The 16271-nt window shown below is 43.7% G+C and overlaps 1 protein-coding gene across 1 annotated transcript in view; it reads right to left on the bottom strand.

Moving 5' to 3' along the window:
• Positions 1 to 1483: 1483 nt before the first annotated feature.
• Positions 1484 to 16271, bottom strand: part of RGS13 (regulator of G protein signaling 13) — a 28650-nt gene continuing 13862 nt past the window's right edge. Inside the window, exons 3-5 of the mRNA XM_054981218.1 lie at positions 14508 to 14569; positions 9682 to 9848; positions 1484 to 2008 (exon numbers count right to left, since the gene is read on the bottom strand). Of these exons, the coding sequence (XP_054837193.1) occupies positions 1796 to 2008; positions 9682 to 9848; positions 14508 to 14569 (442 nt within the window). The 3' untranslated portion in view covers positions 1484 to 1795. The remainder of the gene's footprint in view (positions 2009 to 9681; positions 9849 to 14507; positions 14570 to 16271) is intronic.

The following is a 16271-nucleotide window of genomic DNA, read 5'->3' as shown; positions in this document are numbered from 1 at the left end:
TGCAGGGGATGATCAAAATGTTCACTGAGATTTGCTTTTTGGAACAAGGATCCTTGCTCTATTATCTGTTCAAATGAAAACATTCCTGTTGTTAAAGGAGTTCTCTTTTCTCCTTTAAAATTTTAACAACAAAAATGGGGGGCTGGGTTGGATTGGAAACTGAGTTGAGGTTCAAATATTAAATCTGCTCTTCCTTCTCTGCACAGCTCTGAGGCAAATAAAGGCTGACTGCAGTTTGAATTTGTTGGATGGAACAAAACTCCCGATGCTCATTTTGCCAGCCATTAGTGTCAAGTGCATACACATGTGCAGGGTCAGAGGCTCAGCCCCCGGACTCACCAGGAGAAGAGAACAGGAGACGGCCAGGAGACAGCAGTGCAGCCGCCCAAGCTGGCATCCCGGCCACAGGCCCAGAGAGCTCGGGGGAGGCAGCTCAGCCCCAGCCAGCAGGGAGTGAAGGGAAAAAGGAGCCAGTTTGGTCAGCCAGCCAGGCACGCACAGCCAGAACCCTGGAGGCCATTTTGGCACCTCACAAGCAGAGAAGGAAATGGTCAAGCTGCATTACTTGGAAAGGCCCTGCTAGCCCTTTCCTGCAAGAAAGGATGAGAGAGCGGGGAGGAATTAGAATGAGAGGAGGAACACCTGGGAGCTTCCCCAGCTGGACGGCATCTAGCCCCACTCTGCCAGAAAAGATAGGAGAAGCAGGGAGGGACTGGAATAAGAGGAAGAACACCTGAGAGCATACCCAGCTGGAGGGCATCATGAGCAGTCCTCCGACGGCGAGGAAGCTGCCCAGGGATAGGAGGAAGCCTGGGAGGAAGGGAGGGGGAAGCTGGAGGAAGCCCTATAAAGGCAGGCTCCTTAGAGAGGTTGAGGTGGGTTGTGTAGGAGTGGTGGTAAGTGGAGAGGAGAGGAGGAGAGTGAATCAGTGTAAGCAGGAGAGAGAATGGAGGAGGAGGAGGAGGATGTTCTGTAGAGAAGGGAGAGTAGGCAAGAGGCCAACCAGGCAGAGGGATGGATGAGAGGGAGTGAGGGTAAGGTATACCCTCCTCTGGCCACAAACCCGATGCTGGCTATGACCCTGAAAGCCATTCCCCAGGAACCCTTGACAGATGCCCAGACACACAGAGCAGTAGGGCCAGAGCCGAGTCGAGTCAAGGCTGTTTACCTCAGACCTCTGCCCGGCGCAAGGCCAACCTGCGCAGCTATGCCCCAGCTGAGGGGGGGGGGCAAGGTGGACGCAGGAGGGCCCCTGCCAGGCAGTAAGGCATCAGGCATAGCTATGCTCAGGCGTGGACCTGACAGCATGATATGCATACTAAATACTAGATCCAGTGGTTATTACCCTACTCTGAAATATATCATTTAGATTGCAGAGGGTACAGAATCCTAGAGGTGACAGTTTGAGAGATTTGCACTAACAACATTTTAATAAAGCATCCCCAAATGTGGAAACAGGTACAGTGTAACAATAGTTATTTACTAGAGGTAACAAAAAACGGACAGTGATGAGTAAATGAGCAGGTTTTGAATAAGAGATGAGTGTTCTTTCAAGTATACCTGGGTCTGTGATGGTTCCAGAATCAAATAAAATGCCAAACCTTCTGTTGACCCTTGTTTTGTATATGATTGTTATGCTTCCATTTAATATAATTCCCTTGCAAAATTTAAAGTTGAAAAGAATTATAATAGTAATATAAAGATATCCATTACGTACATGTGTGTTTTGCCACTGAGTGGCTTTAGTTTCTCAGGTCTTTTAAAAGAGATGGGTACACCAGCATGCTCCAAGTTCTCATTCTTTCTCTTTGATATGCACTGACGGCTCCCTCCTTCTAGCAGTGAGACCCCGGATAAGGTTTTGATAGATTTCTGATCCAAGAAACCTGGGGTACGAATCCCGTTCCATATGCCAGTAAACAATTTTCTGAGCTTCGTCAAAGCAGGATGGAGTTGGTTGTTGAATATTTGTAATAATAGCTTCTCTTGTTGGACTATCAATATTAATCTGAAAATTAAAATAATTTTAACAGAATTAATATGTCTGGTTTTTTTCCAGAAAGGGTGGTTATAAGTCAAAGGGTAGGAAGTAAAGTTCTGAAGGGAAGAACACTGAATAAAAAGCCTGTGAAGGTTGGAACATGGAAACCACAGCAACAACTTAAAGATGTTGGTGCAGGCAACTGTGAGCTTTATTATGGCAATGGAGCAGACCAAGAAGGCTTTGGTACGTGTATGAACTGATCTTTGCTTAGAATTAACATCTTCCTATTTTATATGGATTGCTCATGGTTTGGGAGCTCCATCTATGATAGAAATTTTTTGTTTAAGAAACAAAGCGACACAGGAAATGGGACTTTTCATGAGAACGACTGATAGTTATGCTGCAGAAGGGTCCTTTTTTTAAACTCAATATTTCATAGCCAGATTCCTAATCAATAAGTGCAAAGGCTGGCATGCCCTTGCCGCTTATTTAATTTAAAGAAATGTGAAGAACGTTTTCTTAAAATTATTTAATACGTTTGCAACATCCAGTGCAACTTATATTTAAAGTTTCACTTTTTAAAGAAGTTATGATGCACCTCCTCCCATTCCTGGGATATTAATCCCTCCCCTGGATGTTGGGCTGTAGCCCTATATTTGGAAGTGGTGAGATTCTGACTTGATGTGCAGAAAAAAATCCAATTCATTATATAACAGCTGCTGCAGACACTTAACCTTACAATGTGAAGATCCTACTGGAGAATGCCCACATTTGTGGTGCGTAATGTATCTGACAGTATTTGAAATTTACCAGTCTCATTAGTTGATGGGAACTTTGCATGCCTGGTCTTGTTTTTCCCAGCCAGAAACCACCTTACAGCTTCATCTCTGTTTGGACAAACCAATGATAGCTTTACTGAGTTCTCATCAATCAAGAAGACTGGTAAGGATCAGCTACTTCAAAAGGTTATCATAAGGTAGATTCAAACTTCATTTGTTTTTCTAGTGCATCCCTAGTGTATGTTTACAGGACAAAATGGCATAGGCCTGTAACCAGGGCTGGTGCCAGGGTTTCTGGCACCTGAGGCGAGATACCTACTTGCGCCTCTCCCCCCACCCCGCTAACAAATTATAAAAAAGAAGAACTGTAGGAAAAATGAAAAGCATAAAACTTGAAACTTTTTAGATTTTTAATTTAATTTTTATTTCTTAATTTAAATTTTTAATTTTTTAAAGAAGTGTGAGAATAACAACAATCTTTGTTTTACTTATTGTGAGCCAAGAATCTATTTTGTGAGCAGAAACATTGACTTGCATTGAAGTTTTGACCACACCTCCTTTTGTGCGTGTGTGTAAAAAAGTTTCCCTCTCTCTTTCTTCCCACCTCTCTCTGAACCCAGAGACTCTTGGCAGTAGAAGGAGGGCTTCTCTTACAGGGCCCGCTTGGAGGAGAGAGAGGTTTGGAAGGGGGAGACTGAGCTGAAGCCTTCTCTTTCTCTCTGACCCTCTCTAAGCCTTAAAATATTGATCACCTTTGTCAGAGATTCCTTTCGGGATCCCTCCATGCTCATCCTCCCCCACCCCTAGGGTTTGAAGTGAATGGCAGCTGACAGCTAAGCATGTGGTGTATAAATATTGAAATAAACTATTGGGGGAGAGGGGAAAGGTGGGGTGATATATGTAAACTAGGGAATGAGAGAAGGAAGGTGATAAAGAGGGGGGCGCAGAGCAGGGTGCTGCTCTGCTGGAGTGAAGGGGGAGCAACATTGAGATCAGAGAATAGCAAGGGGGAGAGAGAACAAAAGGGAGAAGGGGGAGGAAAGTAATAGAATTTAAAACAACAACTTTAAACCCAACAACAGTGATTTGCTCCTACCTGTCGCACAGGGACTGAAAGGGAATTGTGTGTGTCTCACCCTCACTTCCTCCACCTTCTGTGGCGGTGCACACTCAACCAGCCACTCTTTCCACCAAAAGCAACCCCCCCCCCCCAAAAAAAAGCCTGAGGAAAGATGAGAAGTAGAATTGATGCCAGCCAGGGAGGGAGAAAGGGATGTACTAAAAGGAATGACAGGATTTCTCATTGGAAATAATGGGAGAAGCTTGAAGGCCCATTGGAGAAAATGGTAGCCAGGAATGCCAATTTACTTGCATGGGCTCCATTGAAAAAAGAGCAAGAGTCCAGTAGTGAAGAAGTGGGCTGCGGCTCATGAAAGCTCATACCCTACCACAAATTTTGTTAGTGTTATAGGAGCTACTGGACTCTTGCTTTTTTCTACTGCTACAAACACGGCTACCCATCTTGATCTATCAACACAGGCCCCAGAGTGGAATGACAGTCCCTGGGAGAAGAATCAGTGGTCTGGGACTGGAATGGCAGTGGGTGTGGAATGACAGGGGGTGTCATTCCAGTCCCAGAGCCCTGACCCTATTCCCAGGAACAGTCGTTCCACTCTTTGACCTGTCATTCCAGTCCGTGAGCACAGGTTCTATTCCTAGGGGCTGTCATTCCAATCTGGGGCTGTCATTCCAGTCCAAGAATACTTCTGCTACTTCCAGGGGCTGTCTTTCCATTGTGGTGCCTGTAATTCCACTCCAAGAATGCTTCTCTACTACCAGGGGCTGTCATTCCACTGTGCAATCTGTCATTCCTTCCCAGAGCTCAGATTCTGCTCAGAGGGGTTGTCATTGCACTCTGGGAGTTGTCATTCCAGTCCCAGAACACTTCTGCTCCTTCCAGGGTCTGTCATTCCAGTCTAGTGCCTGTCATTCCAGTCCCAGAATGCTTATTCTACTCCTGGGGCTATCATTACACTGCACTTTGGGGGCTGTCCTTCCAGTCCCAGAGCACTGAGCCTATTCCAAGGACTGTCATTCCACTCTGAAACCTGTCCTTCTGGTCCTGGAGCACAAACTCTATAGTTAGGGACTGTCATTGCACTCTGAGGGCTGTCATTCACTCCCAGAATATTCCATCTGGTCCCAGAGACCTTTATGGAAAATCCATTCCACATTTTCTTTGCAACTTTTTTTGTGTTGAGATGCATTTCAATGGAGCCCTGGCAAGTAAATTGGCATCCCTGGCTCCCATTATCTCCAATGGGCCTTCAATGGGCCTCTCCTATTATTTCCAATGGGCAATCCTCCTGTCGTTCCTTTTACTACATGGCGAGGGGGTGGGGAAGCAAGAAAGAAAGGAAAGAGCAAGGGGGACAAAAGGGCCGTTTCCAGATGGCTTACCTGAAGCCACTCCATGCTGCAATGTTGTGGATCGTGCCGGGGAAAACACGAAATATCAAGTTTTCTCACGCGAGTTTTGCGCAATGTCGCGCAAAACTCGTGTGAGAAAACGCAATATTTCGCATTTTCCCTGGCACGATCCACAACATTGTGGCATGGAGCGGCTTCAGGTAAGCCATCTGGAAATGGCCATGATAAGATGGGAGCTCACGGCTCCCCAGCCAGCTAGAGTGTCTCTTGCTCGTGGAAGCTATGTCCCTGGCTTAAATTGAGAGAGAGAGAGAGAGAGGAGGAGGAGGGGGGGGAAAGGGCAGAGAGAGAAATATCCACGCTGATGGGGCTGAACTTGAAGCTCCTCAGCCACTGGCTGAGTGGGAAAACAGGGCTGCCCTTCTGCACTCTAGAAGAAATGCCTTGTGCCAAGAGAGGAGAATTCCTGCATGAGCATAGGAGAGCACGCACACTGCAGGGAACGCCGGTCGGGGGGGCCAGCGTGGTGCCTCCTTCAGAGTTCAGCGCCTGAGGTGGCGGCCGGCTCCGCCTCAATGTAAGAGCCGGCCCTGCTTGTAACAAAATTTTCTAGGAATTTCTTCATTAATTGTCCTGACACAGTATGGCTTTTTCAGTGCTTCCAGTAGAAAAACATTTATTTGGTCTATCTATGATAATTAAGCACTGTTGTTTAATCATTCTTTTTGAATATCTCCTAATTAATGTGAAATCTAAAACAGAAGCCTATAGTACTTGATATTAAGGCCTAAGGCCAAACCAAGTAACACAGTATAGCCCTTCTCCAGAACTCTTCATCAGGAAAAAGGGTTTTCCAGATCATGCTCTTAAGACCCCTTTGTTTGTATCCCTGGTGGAATGTTCATCTGACTTCAATGGGTGCAGGTTGAAGATGAAGAGATCAGGAGAACCTAAAAGCTTGCACACAGTTTAGTGTTATTGCAAAGGGCCAACATACAGCGCATAGAGGCCAAGGCCTTCCCCTGATGCTGCCTCTTCACACTAGTAGTCAGAGATCTACTGCCTCTCTTTGTTCACAATGGCTAGTAGCCATCAATGGGGCACATAAATCTGCAAGGCCATCATGCTCATACATCCATCTGCAGTGAAGTCCACAATTTAATTAATCGTGAGAAAAGAAGTGTTTCTTTTTGTCTATCCTGAACCTATTTCACCATCAATGTCAGTGGGTACCCTTAAACTTCTACTATTATAAGAGAAAAAGAAAAAGCTCAGTATGATGTCTAAAAACCTCATTTCTGTGGCATGACTTGGGCACAAATTTGCAAAGTCAACATGAGGGAAGTCGAAGTCGCCCAGTATTACATTTTCCATTTTAATCACCTTCCTTATTATGCTCTCCATCTCAGGATGGTTTTGATCAAGGGGGGAGTAATAGTACATTCCCACTTTACTCATGAGTAGATTGGAGGTTGGCAAATATTCAACATGTAGTCTCCTCTGCTGAGAGATGTGCATTTTCCTAATCAAGACAATGCAAAGGGGGCGGGGGGACAGGTTGCAATTAGCGTAAGTAAAGAAAGGAAACAAGTAGAGATGGGCATGAACCAAAATACGAACCAAAATTCGGCATGAACCAGGCTGGATCGTGGTTCACAAACTGGCAATTCGTCAGAGCCCATTTCTGATGAACTGCCACGAACTTTAGGCTGGTTTTTTTGGTTCATTTTTCGGTTCATTGCTGCAGACAGCCTGGTGCCAATCAATCAGTTTCCCAGGTAACAGGGGATGGACTTTCTGCAGACCTTCTGCTGACCTGGAAGTGGCCTTCTGCTGGCCCAGAAGTGACCTCCTGACCCAGAAGTGACAATTTGCTGACCTGGAAGTGATGTTTTCATGAACCAAATGAACCAGTTCGCGAACTGGGGCAGGTTCATGAAAGTTTGTGAAATGCGACGAACCATGAACCACGTGGTTCATTTTTTTTTCTGGTTCATGCCCATCTCTAGAAACAAGTACCTTTTCTCTGCTTGTCTTAAAAAACAATACCAAGGGTATTGCCCAAGGGGAATTTTGTATTTCAAAAATAGCACAATAAGAAAAAGAATGGTATATTGTTTCCTCAATCTATATTTTAGGGATAGTTTCATAAAAGGCCTAGGAAAAGTAGGAAATCCTGAACAATATTTAATTGTTACAGTGGAATTATTAGGCACATAGAGGAACAAAGCCCACTGAAGGAAAATCAGCCTGGCTTCCAATCTTTTGGAGTTCTTTGAGAAAGTGAACAAGCACGTAGATAATGGAAAAGAGTCCAGTAGCACCTTTAAGACTAATCAACTTAACTGTAGCATAAGCTTTCAAGAATCACAGTTCTCTTCATCACATGCGTGGAGAGTAAGAAGAAACTGATCAGATATATGTGGAGAGGGGAGGGGGGAGTAATGCAATCTTGAAAGCATTAAGCTTTCTCGAAAGCTTAATGCTACAGTAAAGTTGGTTAGTCTTAAAGGTGCTACTGGACTCTTTTCGATTTTGCTACTACAGACTAACATGGCTAACTCCTCTGGATCTATGAACATATAGATAATGAGGACCTGCTAGACATTATATACTTGGGCTTTCAAAAGTTTTTTGACAACATACTTCACCAAAGACTCCTGACTGAGTAATCTTACCAGTCATGGGATAAGAGGATTTTAAGCAGTGGATTCCTACAAGAATTTGTATTTGGGCTGGCACTTTTAAATTGTTCTGAAATGATCTGGAACCAGGGGTGAGCAGTATAGTGGCCAAGTTTGCAGAATATGCAATTGAAAATAAAACAGCCAATATGATAAGGCCCCTATATAGATCAATAATGTGGCCTCATTTGGAAATTGTGTGCAGTTCTGGTCACTGTGTCTCAAAAGGGACATTGCAGAACTGGAAAAAGTACAGAAGATGGCAACCAAGATGATTAGAGGGTTGGAGCACTCTTCCTATGAGTAAAAGCTGAAGAGTCTGGGACTTTTCAGTTCAGAAAAGAGATGACTAAGAGGGGACATACAATTATGCATGAGGAAGAGAGTAGACAGAAAGAACTTTTTCTCCTTCTCCCTCTCAAGAGCATCCAATGAATCTTATGGGCAGTAGATTCAGGACAGACAAATGGAAATATTTCTTTACATGAATGAATAAGATTTGGAATTCACTGCCAGAGGATGTAGTGATGGCAACAGGCATAAACAGCTTTAACAGAGTATTAGACAGAATTGTAAAGGATAGATCTATCAGTGGCGGCTAGCCATGGTGATTAAAGGAAACCTCCACATTCAGAGGCAGTAAACCTTGGAATACCAATACCAGGCAGCAACATCAAGGGAAGGCCTCTATGCCCTCTCATTGCCCCTCCAGAGTAACTGGTTGCCTACTGTGTGCAACAGGATGCTGGACTAGATGGACCACTGGTCTGATCCAGCAGGACTCTTCTTATGTTCTTACAGAAGCATTCTGAGCAGGCAGGAGATGCATAAACACTGCCTAACTAGAACTGCTAACTCTACTACCTGAAGTTAAACTCCTCGGACTCCTTAACTTGCAAAGGATACTAGACTTCCTCTAATTTTAGGCATTAGCCCTACTTGGTGCAACTCCAAGTGAAAGTACATGCAAAACCTGGAAGATATCTTCAAACCCCAATGGCTCTTCGTCTCTGTATATGTGGTGCCTCAGTTCCTGAGGATCTCCTACATTACATTTTATTTTGTCCTATGTATGCAGAGGCTAGAGCTAAATTTTTTGCAAATTTGTTAGTGGGCGCAACTTTACCTCTGATATTGACAAATTGGTTTTTTTGTTATCTGATACTGATTCATTTGTCACTAGCAGAGTATCCTTGTTTGCCTAAGCTGCAAAAAAGATTAAGGTCAAGATTGTTTCTTCAGAAAATTAATTTTCTTCATAACTATCTGGTCTCATCTCAGATGCTTATAATCGTACTGTATTTTAATACTGGTCTGAACAATTGGATCTACTTAAGTTCTATTTTAATTGTATTTTATTTTGCCATTTTAATAACTGTATTTTATGTCTGCATGATAAATTTCTACTTTTACTGTTCTTAACTCTGTATTGTGACGGTCTTTGGCCATATACAATTAAACTTCTACTACTACATGCAAAATCGACTATTCCACTCAATCATCATCTTATCCTTGATCACACTCCTAGCCCCGCTACTATCCACATTCAGTCCAACCCCCCAAAACAAAATATGAATCAACAACATCACTACAGCGACAAAACATGATTGCTTAATCAGTCTCATTCCCATATTAATCTTCTTAAACACTGGCCTCCATCTCTTGTTTGGACATACTATAAAGTTTTTGAGCATTGTTTTTATATGTTGCAGCCTACTGTTTTAGTTTTAATGGATAGTATCCACATCTTTCTCTCCGAAAGTAATAGCGTCCTTCCATATTTCTCTCCAGAGTTTTAATTTACCTCTCTTGGAGCCTGAGGCTGGATGTAGTCCTGAAAAAGTTTCTGTGCCACTGAAATCCTTTTCTTTTGTGAAGCTATCTTTCTGAAGTTCTCACAAGCAAGCCAGAATTCCATGTTTTCGTCGCTGTATTCTGTCTTCAGGTAGGATTTGTAGATTATGCGCCCATCTGAAAATTGTGTAGGAGTCAATTGTTGATTTAGCAACACGGTAATGTTATGAATGAAAATGTCCCTAGATGGGGTCCTAGCCAGACGTTGTGGAAATGAATATGAACAACCCCTTATGAAGTTCTCCTTCTTCTGCCATCCTGGACTCACCCTGAATTCCTGGACATTAAAATTATTTCTTTGATATTCTTTTGTGTGTGTTCCTATAACTATTGCTGTTCTGCCATCCAAAGGCAAGCAGTCTAACCCTTTCTGCTGGCTCAGAGGTTGCGCCCTCCACCCTTCTCATTCAGAACCAGCCAACCTTTTCCTTGGGACTTTGAGAAGCTCTGCCTGAGATCCTCTACTCTCAGTCTCTGGACCATCAAACGGTAAACCTGACAATGTACTCTGCCCAGCTCTGCAGGCTGAGGATATGTAAACTCCTCCTCTCTTCACTCCTTTCCTCTAAAAACTCTCCTTTCCCCTTCTTTAACCCCTCCCCTCACTTCTCCTTGCAGCCATTCCCCGGTGCCAAATTCCCACTCAGCCAGAGGCTTGAATTTCTTTTACTTTCTCTCATTTCATATAATTTTCCATATAGTAATAATAATAACAATAACAACAACATTCAATTTATATACCGTCCTTCAGGATGACTTAACACCCATTCAGAGTGGTTTACAAAGTATGTCATTATTATCCCTACAACAATAATCACCCCGTGAGGTGGGTGGAGCTGAGAGAGCTCCTAGAAGCTGTGACTGTCACCCAGCTGGCTTCAAGCGGAGGAGTGGGGAATCAAACCCAGTTCTCCAGATTAGAGTCCCGCGTTCTTAACCACTACACCAAATTGGCTGTACATGTCCATCTGAACACAACAATTGCACTGTTCTTATGCTTGAATACCTTTTCAATCTCTGTACCCCAATATTTCCCTCAATAAATTCTAAACCTTACTTTGGAAAAGATCTGGCCATTTTGTGGTTACTGGTAGCCTATTAGAGGCACTTTGAGCTCGCTGGTTCAGTATTCGGGTAAAAGATCCCTAAATCACATGTTTTTCTCCCCCTAATTGGCAAGTGTGTCAATTTTCCAAGCTAGCTAGGCTGTGGACAAGGGAAGTGGTTTCCCCCTGACATTAAGCTTTATTTCCTCAAATTGGTTGTGGTTCTGGGTAAGAGTCCCAAACCCAGGTATTTATCTAAGGATGCATGTGAACGGGACCACATATGGTAACATAATGTACAGCAGGACCTCACGTTTCCTTAATGACACAGGAAGAGGAGATGGAATCAGGGGAAGGCAGCACAGATTTGTCCCCAACAGGTCCTGTCAGACCATCCTCATCTCCTTCTATGACCAAATGACAGGCTTACTGGATTGCAGGAATGCTGTCAATGTAGTATATCTGGATTTCAGTAAAGCTTTTGACAAGGTGCCACATGATGTTCTGATGGGTAAACTGGTGGACTGTGGACTGGACTCTAGAATGGTTAGATGGATATGGAAACTGGCTGGATAACCACACCGAAAGAGTAGTTGTCAATGGCATCACGTCTGATTGAAGGGAAGTGTCCAGTGGAGTGCCGCAGGGCTTGGTTCTGGGCCCAGTGCTTTTCAAAATTTTCATAAATGATTTGGATGAAGGTGTGAAATGATTATTTATTCAATTTGCAGATGACACCAAATGGAGGAGTAGTGAACAGCCTTGAAGACAGGGATAGAACTCAACGAGATCTGAACACACTGGGAAAATGGGCAGATTTGAATAAGATGCCATTTAACATAGATAAGTGCTGGGTTCTTCACCTGGGTAACAAAAATGCAAAGCATGTGTGCTGGATGAGGGATATACTTTTGGGTAGCACTAGGGGTGTGTAATTCGGTAATCAAATTACCGGAAAAAATCCCGAAACATACCTGTTTCGGTTTGTTTCGGTATTACCAAAATGTTTCATGATTACCGAAACGTTTCAGTAATACCGAAACAGCGATTACCGAAACATTTCGGTATGTTTTGGTAATCGTTTCGGTATTTCTGCTTGTTTCGATAATGCATTTCATTGTGAAAAAGCGTCCCCCAGGCTTCCCTGAAGCCTGGGGGAGGCATTTTCCCACCGAATCAAGCCAATCGTGGTGGGGACCTTCCTCTAACTCATCTATAACAACTCCCCATGTTTCAGACAGATTGGACAGGTCCCCCTATCCTCGCCTAAAAAGGGAAAGGTTTTTGCTTGCTGCTGCTAATCTCTTCTTTTGTGCTTGCTGCTGCTGATCTTCTTTATTTCCTATGGGGAAAAAATGAAGAGGCAGGCTTGTCTTGCCAGGGGTGGCATTTTGCATGCAAAATGCCCACAACCCTCAGGGGCCCTTCTCCCACCTTTCCTCCTACCCCCCACCAAGGCTCAGCCTGCTCCCACTTGGGGGGCCTCCCAAAGTAGGTACTCTCCCCCCTCCCTTTCTCCACTATTTCCAGCTGGGAAATAACAGAGGCTTGTCTTGCCAGGGGTGGCATTTTGCATGCAAAATGCCCCCAACCCTCAGGGGCCCTTCTCCCACCTTTCCGCCCACCCCCCACCGAGGCTCAGCCAGCTCCCACTTGGGGGGGCCATTTCATGGCCTCCCAAAGTAGGTGCTCTCAGCCCCAAAGTCCACCCTCTACAGCCCCACACATACCCAATTCCCCCTAGCTGCCACACACAGACCCAAACTCCCACATTAGCCCCTCACAGACCCAAATCCACCCCCAGTGGATTGGGGGGTTGTTAGAGGGGAGTTAGAGGAAGGTCCCAACCAAGATTGGCTTGATTCGGTGGGAAAATGCCTCCCCCAGGCTTCACGGAAGCCTGGTGAGGCTTTTTCCCATTGAAATGCATTACCGAAACAAGCCAAAATACCGAAACAATTACCGAATCGCGAATACCAAAACGGCTTGCTGTTTCAGTATTAGTGATTACCGAAACGGTTTCTTGTTTCGATAATAACCGAAACAAGAATACCGAAACGGTGTGCCTTTGCACACCCCTAGGTAGCACTATGTGTGAATAAGATCTTGGGATATGGGTAGATGGGGAACTAAATATGAGCAGTCAGTGTGATGCAGCAGCAAAAAAGACAATTTTGGGTGTATCAACAAAGGCATATCATCCAAATCACAGGATGCCATTATCTTACTAGATACCACATTAGTCAGGCCCCACCTGGAGTATTGTGTGCAGTTCTGGAGGTCTCATTTCAAAAAGGAGGTGGACAAATTGGAATGGGTATAGAATAGAGCAACCAGGATGATCAGGGGCCTGCAGACAAGGCCCTACAAGGAAAGACTGAGAGACTTGGGAATGTTCAGTTTGGAGAAGAGGAGGTGGAGGGGACACATAATTGCTCTCTAAGTATTTAGGGGAGGGAGCTGTTCCTATTGGCAAGAGAGGACAGGATTCGAAACAATAGGTTTAAATTACAGGAGGGAAGATACCAGCTGAACATTAGGAAAAAACTTCTTCACATTAAGAGTAATTCAGCAATGGAATCAGCTGCCTAGGGATGTAATGGGTTCTCCCTCATTGCCACTCTTTAAGGAGCAGCTGGATTGGTCGGGGATACTTTAGGCTGTTCCTGCATTGGGCAGGGAGTTGGACTGAATGGTCTGTAAGGCCCCTTCCAGCTCTATGATTCTATGATTCAGCATGGGGTTTCTGGTTTTGGTAGCAGCATCAGGATATGTATGATTCATTTAATTCAACCAATGGTTGAACTAGATGAGAAATGGTTCAACCAATGGTTCATCTAGCACAGCATCCTATTTCCAACAGTGGGCATTCAGATGCTGGCAGCCATCTTCACCAGCTGACTGTTCCCCAACTGTCTGATGATCTGAGATATTTTGGGGATCCAGAGGCCCCATTTTAGCTATCTAATAGCCAACGATAGACCTCTCTACTATAAATCTGACCAGTACCCTTTTTAAATCCATCTCAGCTAATGCCCTTTGCCATATCAGTTTTATTGATTGACCCCAGTTCTAGTATTATGGGAGAGGGAGAATAGTTTCTCTCTTTCCTCTTTTCTCACACCATACATAATTTCACACACCTTTATCATGTCACCCCCTCAGTTGCTTTTTTCTCTAAACTAAAGATCCCTAGATGCTTTAGCCTTGCCCCACAATCAGTTTGGTTGCCTTTTTCCTGCCCTTTAGTCTTCGATATCCTTTCTGAGGGCAGTGATCAAAACTGTATACAGCATTACTGCTTTTACAGGGTCATGCAGTACACTGGCAGTTTTATTTTCAATTCCTTTCCTGACAATGCCTAATGTGGTCTGTTAAAAATCACCACTGCACACTGAGTTGACACTTGCAGTGAACTATCCACCACAATCCCAAGGTCCTTTTCTTGGTTTGTCATTACCATCTCAGACTCTACCAGCATATACATTGTTTTGCATTTACACTGATTTTCATTTACCATTTTGTTTCCCATCCACTAGGTTTGGAGGGCTCCTGCTGGAGCCTCTCACAGTCCTCTTATGGCAATGATACTCACTCTGTGGCTCACAGAGAGTCACATTTGCTCTTGAATAACTAGCCTTCAGTGTTAACCCACTTATTTCCCTGCCTCAGTTTCTACACCTTTTAAAACACTTTTAGTGCTCTAGTCACTATTCATGTGACTACTTACGTTTAGTAGCCATCAGCTTTTCAAAAGACTGAGACCACTGTAGCACTTCTTCCAGACACATTCTTTGAGAAATAAGAGAAATAATTATGAATTTAGAATGGCAGGTAATTCTTTTCCCCTTCACAACTCATATTACTAAATCTCAGTTGAATGACGCTGAAGATCTGTGGTTCTGACTATATGGGAAGTATAAAAATGACCACACCAATTATTTTTTTAAAAAAACCACCCTGTTTTATGTTACCAACACTGTACAGGCACTTCACAAACTAAAGCAAAAATAGGGATGCTTTCAGTATTCTGCTCACCTGAATTTCTTTTGATATTTTGGACTTCAGAATGATCTACTCTTCTTCTTTAAACAGAACTACTGTATTAAGAATCCTCCAGTATTCTATTTTTTAAATTTCAGAATGCTATACGCTGGATGATTTGCATTGCCCCCTCTGTATTACTGATATGCTTTTTTGCAGTGTGTTATCAGTCTCGATGCATGTATGGTTCTATTAAGATGCATTTTGTGTAGAGTTTTACCAGTATATCGGACGCAGAGATGGGCACAAAACGGAAAATGAACCAAAAATAACCACGAACTGGCCCAATGGGGTCAAGCCCCACCTGCAGTTTAAATGGCCATTTCCCCACCGCTCAGAGTGGTGGGGAAATGGCCATTTAAACTGCAGGTGGGGCTTGGCTGGCAGGTCGGGAACTCATGGCCTGCCAGCCAAGCCCTGCTGTTTAAATGACCAGTTGCTTGTCAGGGATCTCCCCGACAAGCAGCTGATCCATGGGTTTAAATGCTCCTTTCTGTGCTGCTGCTAAGTGGCACGGAAAGGGGCATTTAAACCCCATGAACTATGAACCACGAACCAGTTTGCGAACTTGCCCCAGTTCGGGGAAGTTTGTGGTCCGTGGTTCGTGAAAACGCACAAACCACGAACTGCACAGTTCGTTTTTTTCATGATCCATGCCCACCCCTAGTCAGAGGGCATTTGTACATCGGTAAAATACTGCACACAAAATAATCTTGATGCAGTCATATGTATTAATTATCACTGCACAATTTTTTCTTTGCAGCATGTTATCACAATGCATATGTTTCGTTTAAGTTGCACAGGAAAGACCTGAATACTGTGGCAGACTATCCATGCTCCAATTTTGGAATATGAGAAAGTTTCCTAGTTATAAATCAGAATTAAGGAGGAGTAAAATCAGCACAGTGAATTTTTAGGTTAACAAGGATCCCTAAGAAAGAGGTCCCTGTTTTATTTTCTATATTACTTTCTCAAAGGAAACTAAATAATGCAAACAAAGGCCGATCTGAGCAACTCATTGGTTAAGGAATGGGAAATGAAATGACTAGGCAAAGAAAGGGAAGTGAAATGACTAGACGTTTCACATTAAAAGAAGTGCAAGGGATTAGCCATTATGGATGACCTTGTATCAGACTCCATAGTGAAAGCTAAAGAGTGGTTTTCTTCATTCATTCTTGGCTTCATATCAGTTACCAAATGCTCACCAAAGCCCTTTAATTATTATTCAGTTCAGTATTATAATCCATTCTTGATTAAAAACAAAATTGTCCTTGGGAGGCCAAGCCCAAATAAAAGCTTTAGAAACCTGCCTGGCCCAACAGCTGTTTGTAGGATTTTAACGTCTAGTCTCTTTCTAAACATCCCCATTATTGCCTTGGAGCATTGGTAGCTTATTCTACTAAAGCCCCTAGGCCTGGAGTCTGGACTCTATTCTTTTTGTTAGCAAATA

Source organism: Eublepharis macularius, chromosome 5 (assembly GCF_028583425.1).
Source record: "Eublepharis macularius isolate TG4126 chromosome 5, MPM_Emac_v1.0, whole genome shotgun sequence".
Classification (NCBI taxonomy): Eukaryota; Metazoa; Chordata; class Lepidosauria; order Squamata; family Eublepharidae; genus Eublepharis; species Eublepharis macularius.
This window is presented reverse-complemented; position numbering and strand designations above follow the sequence as displayed.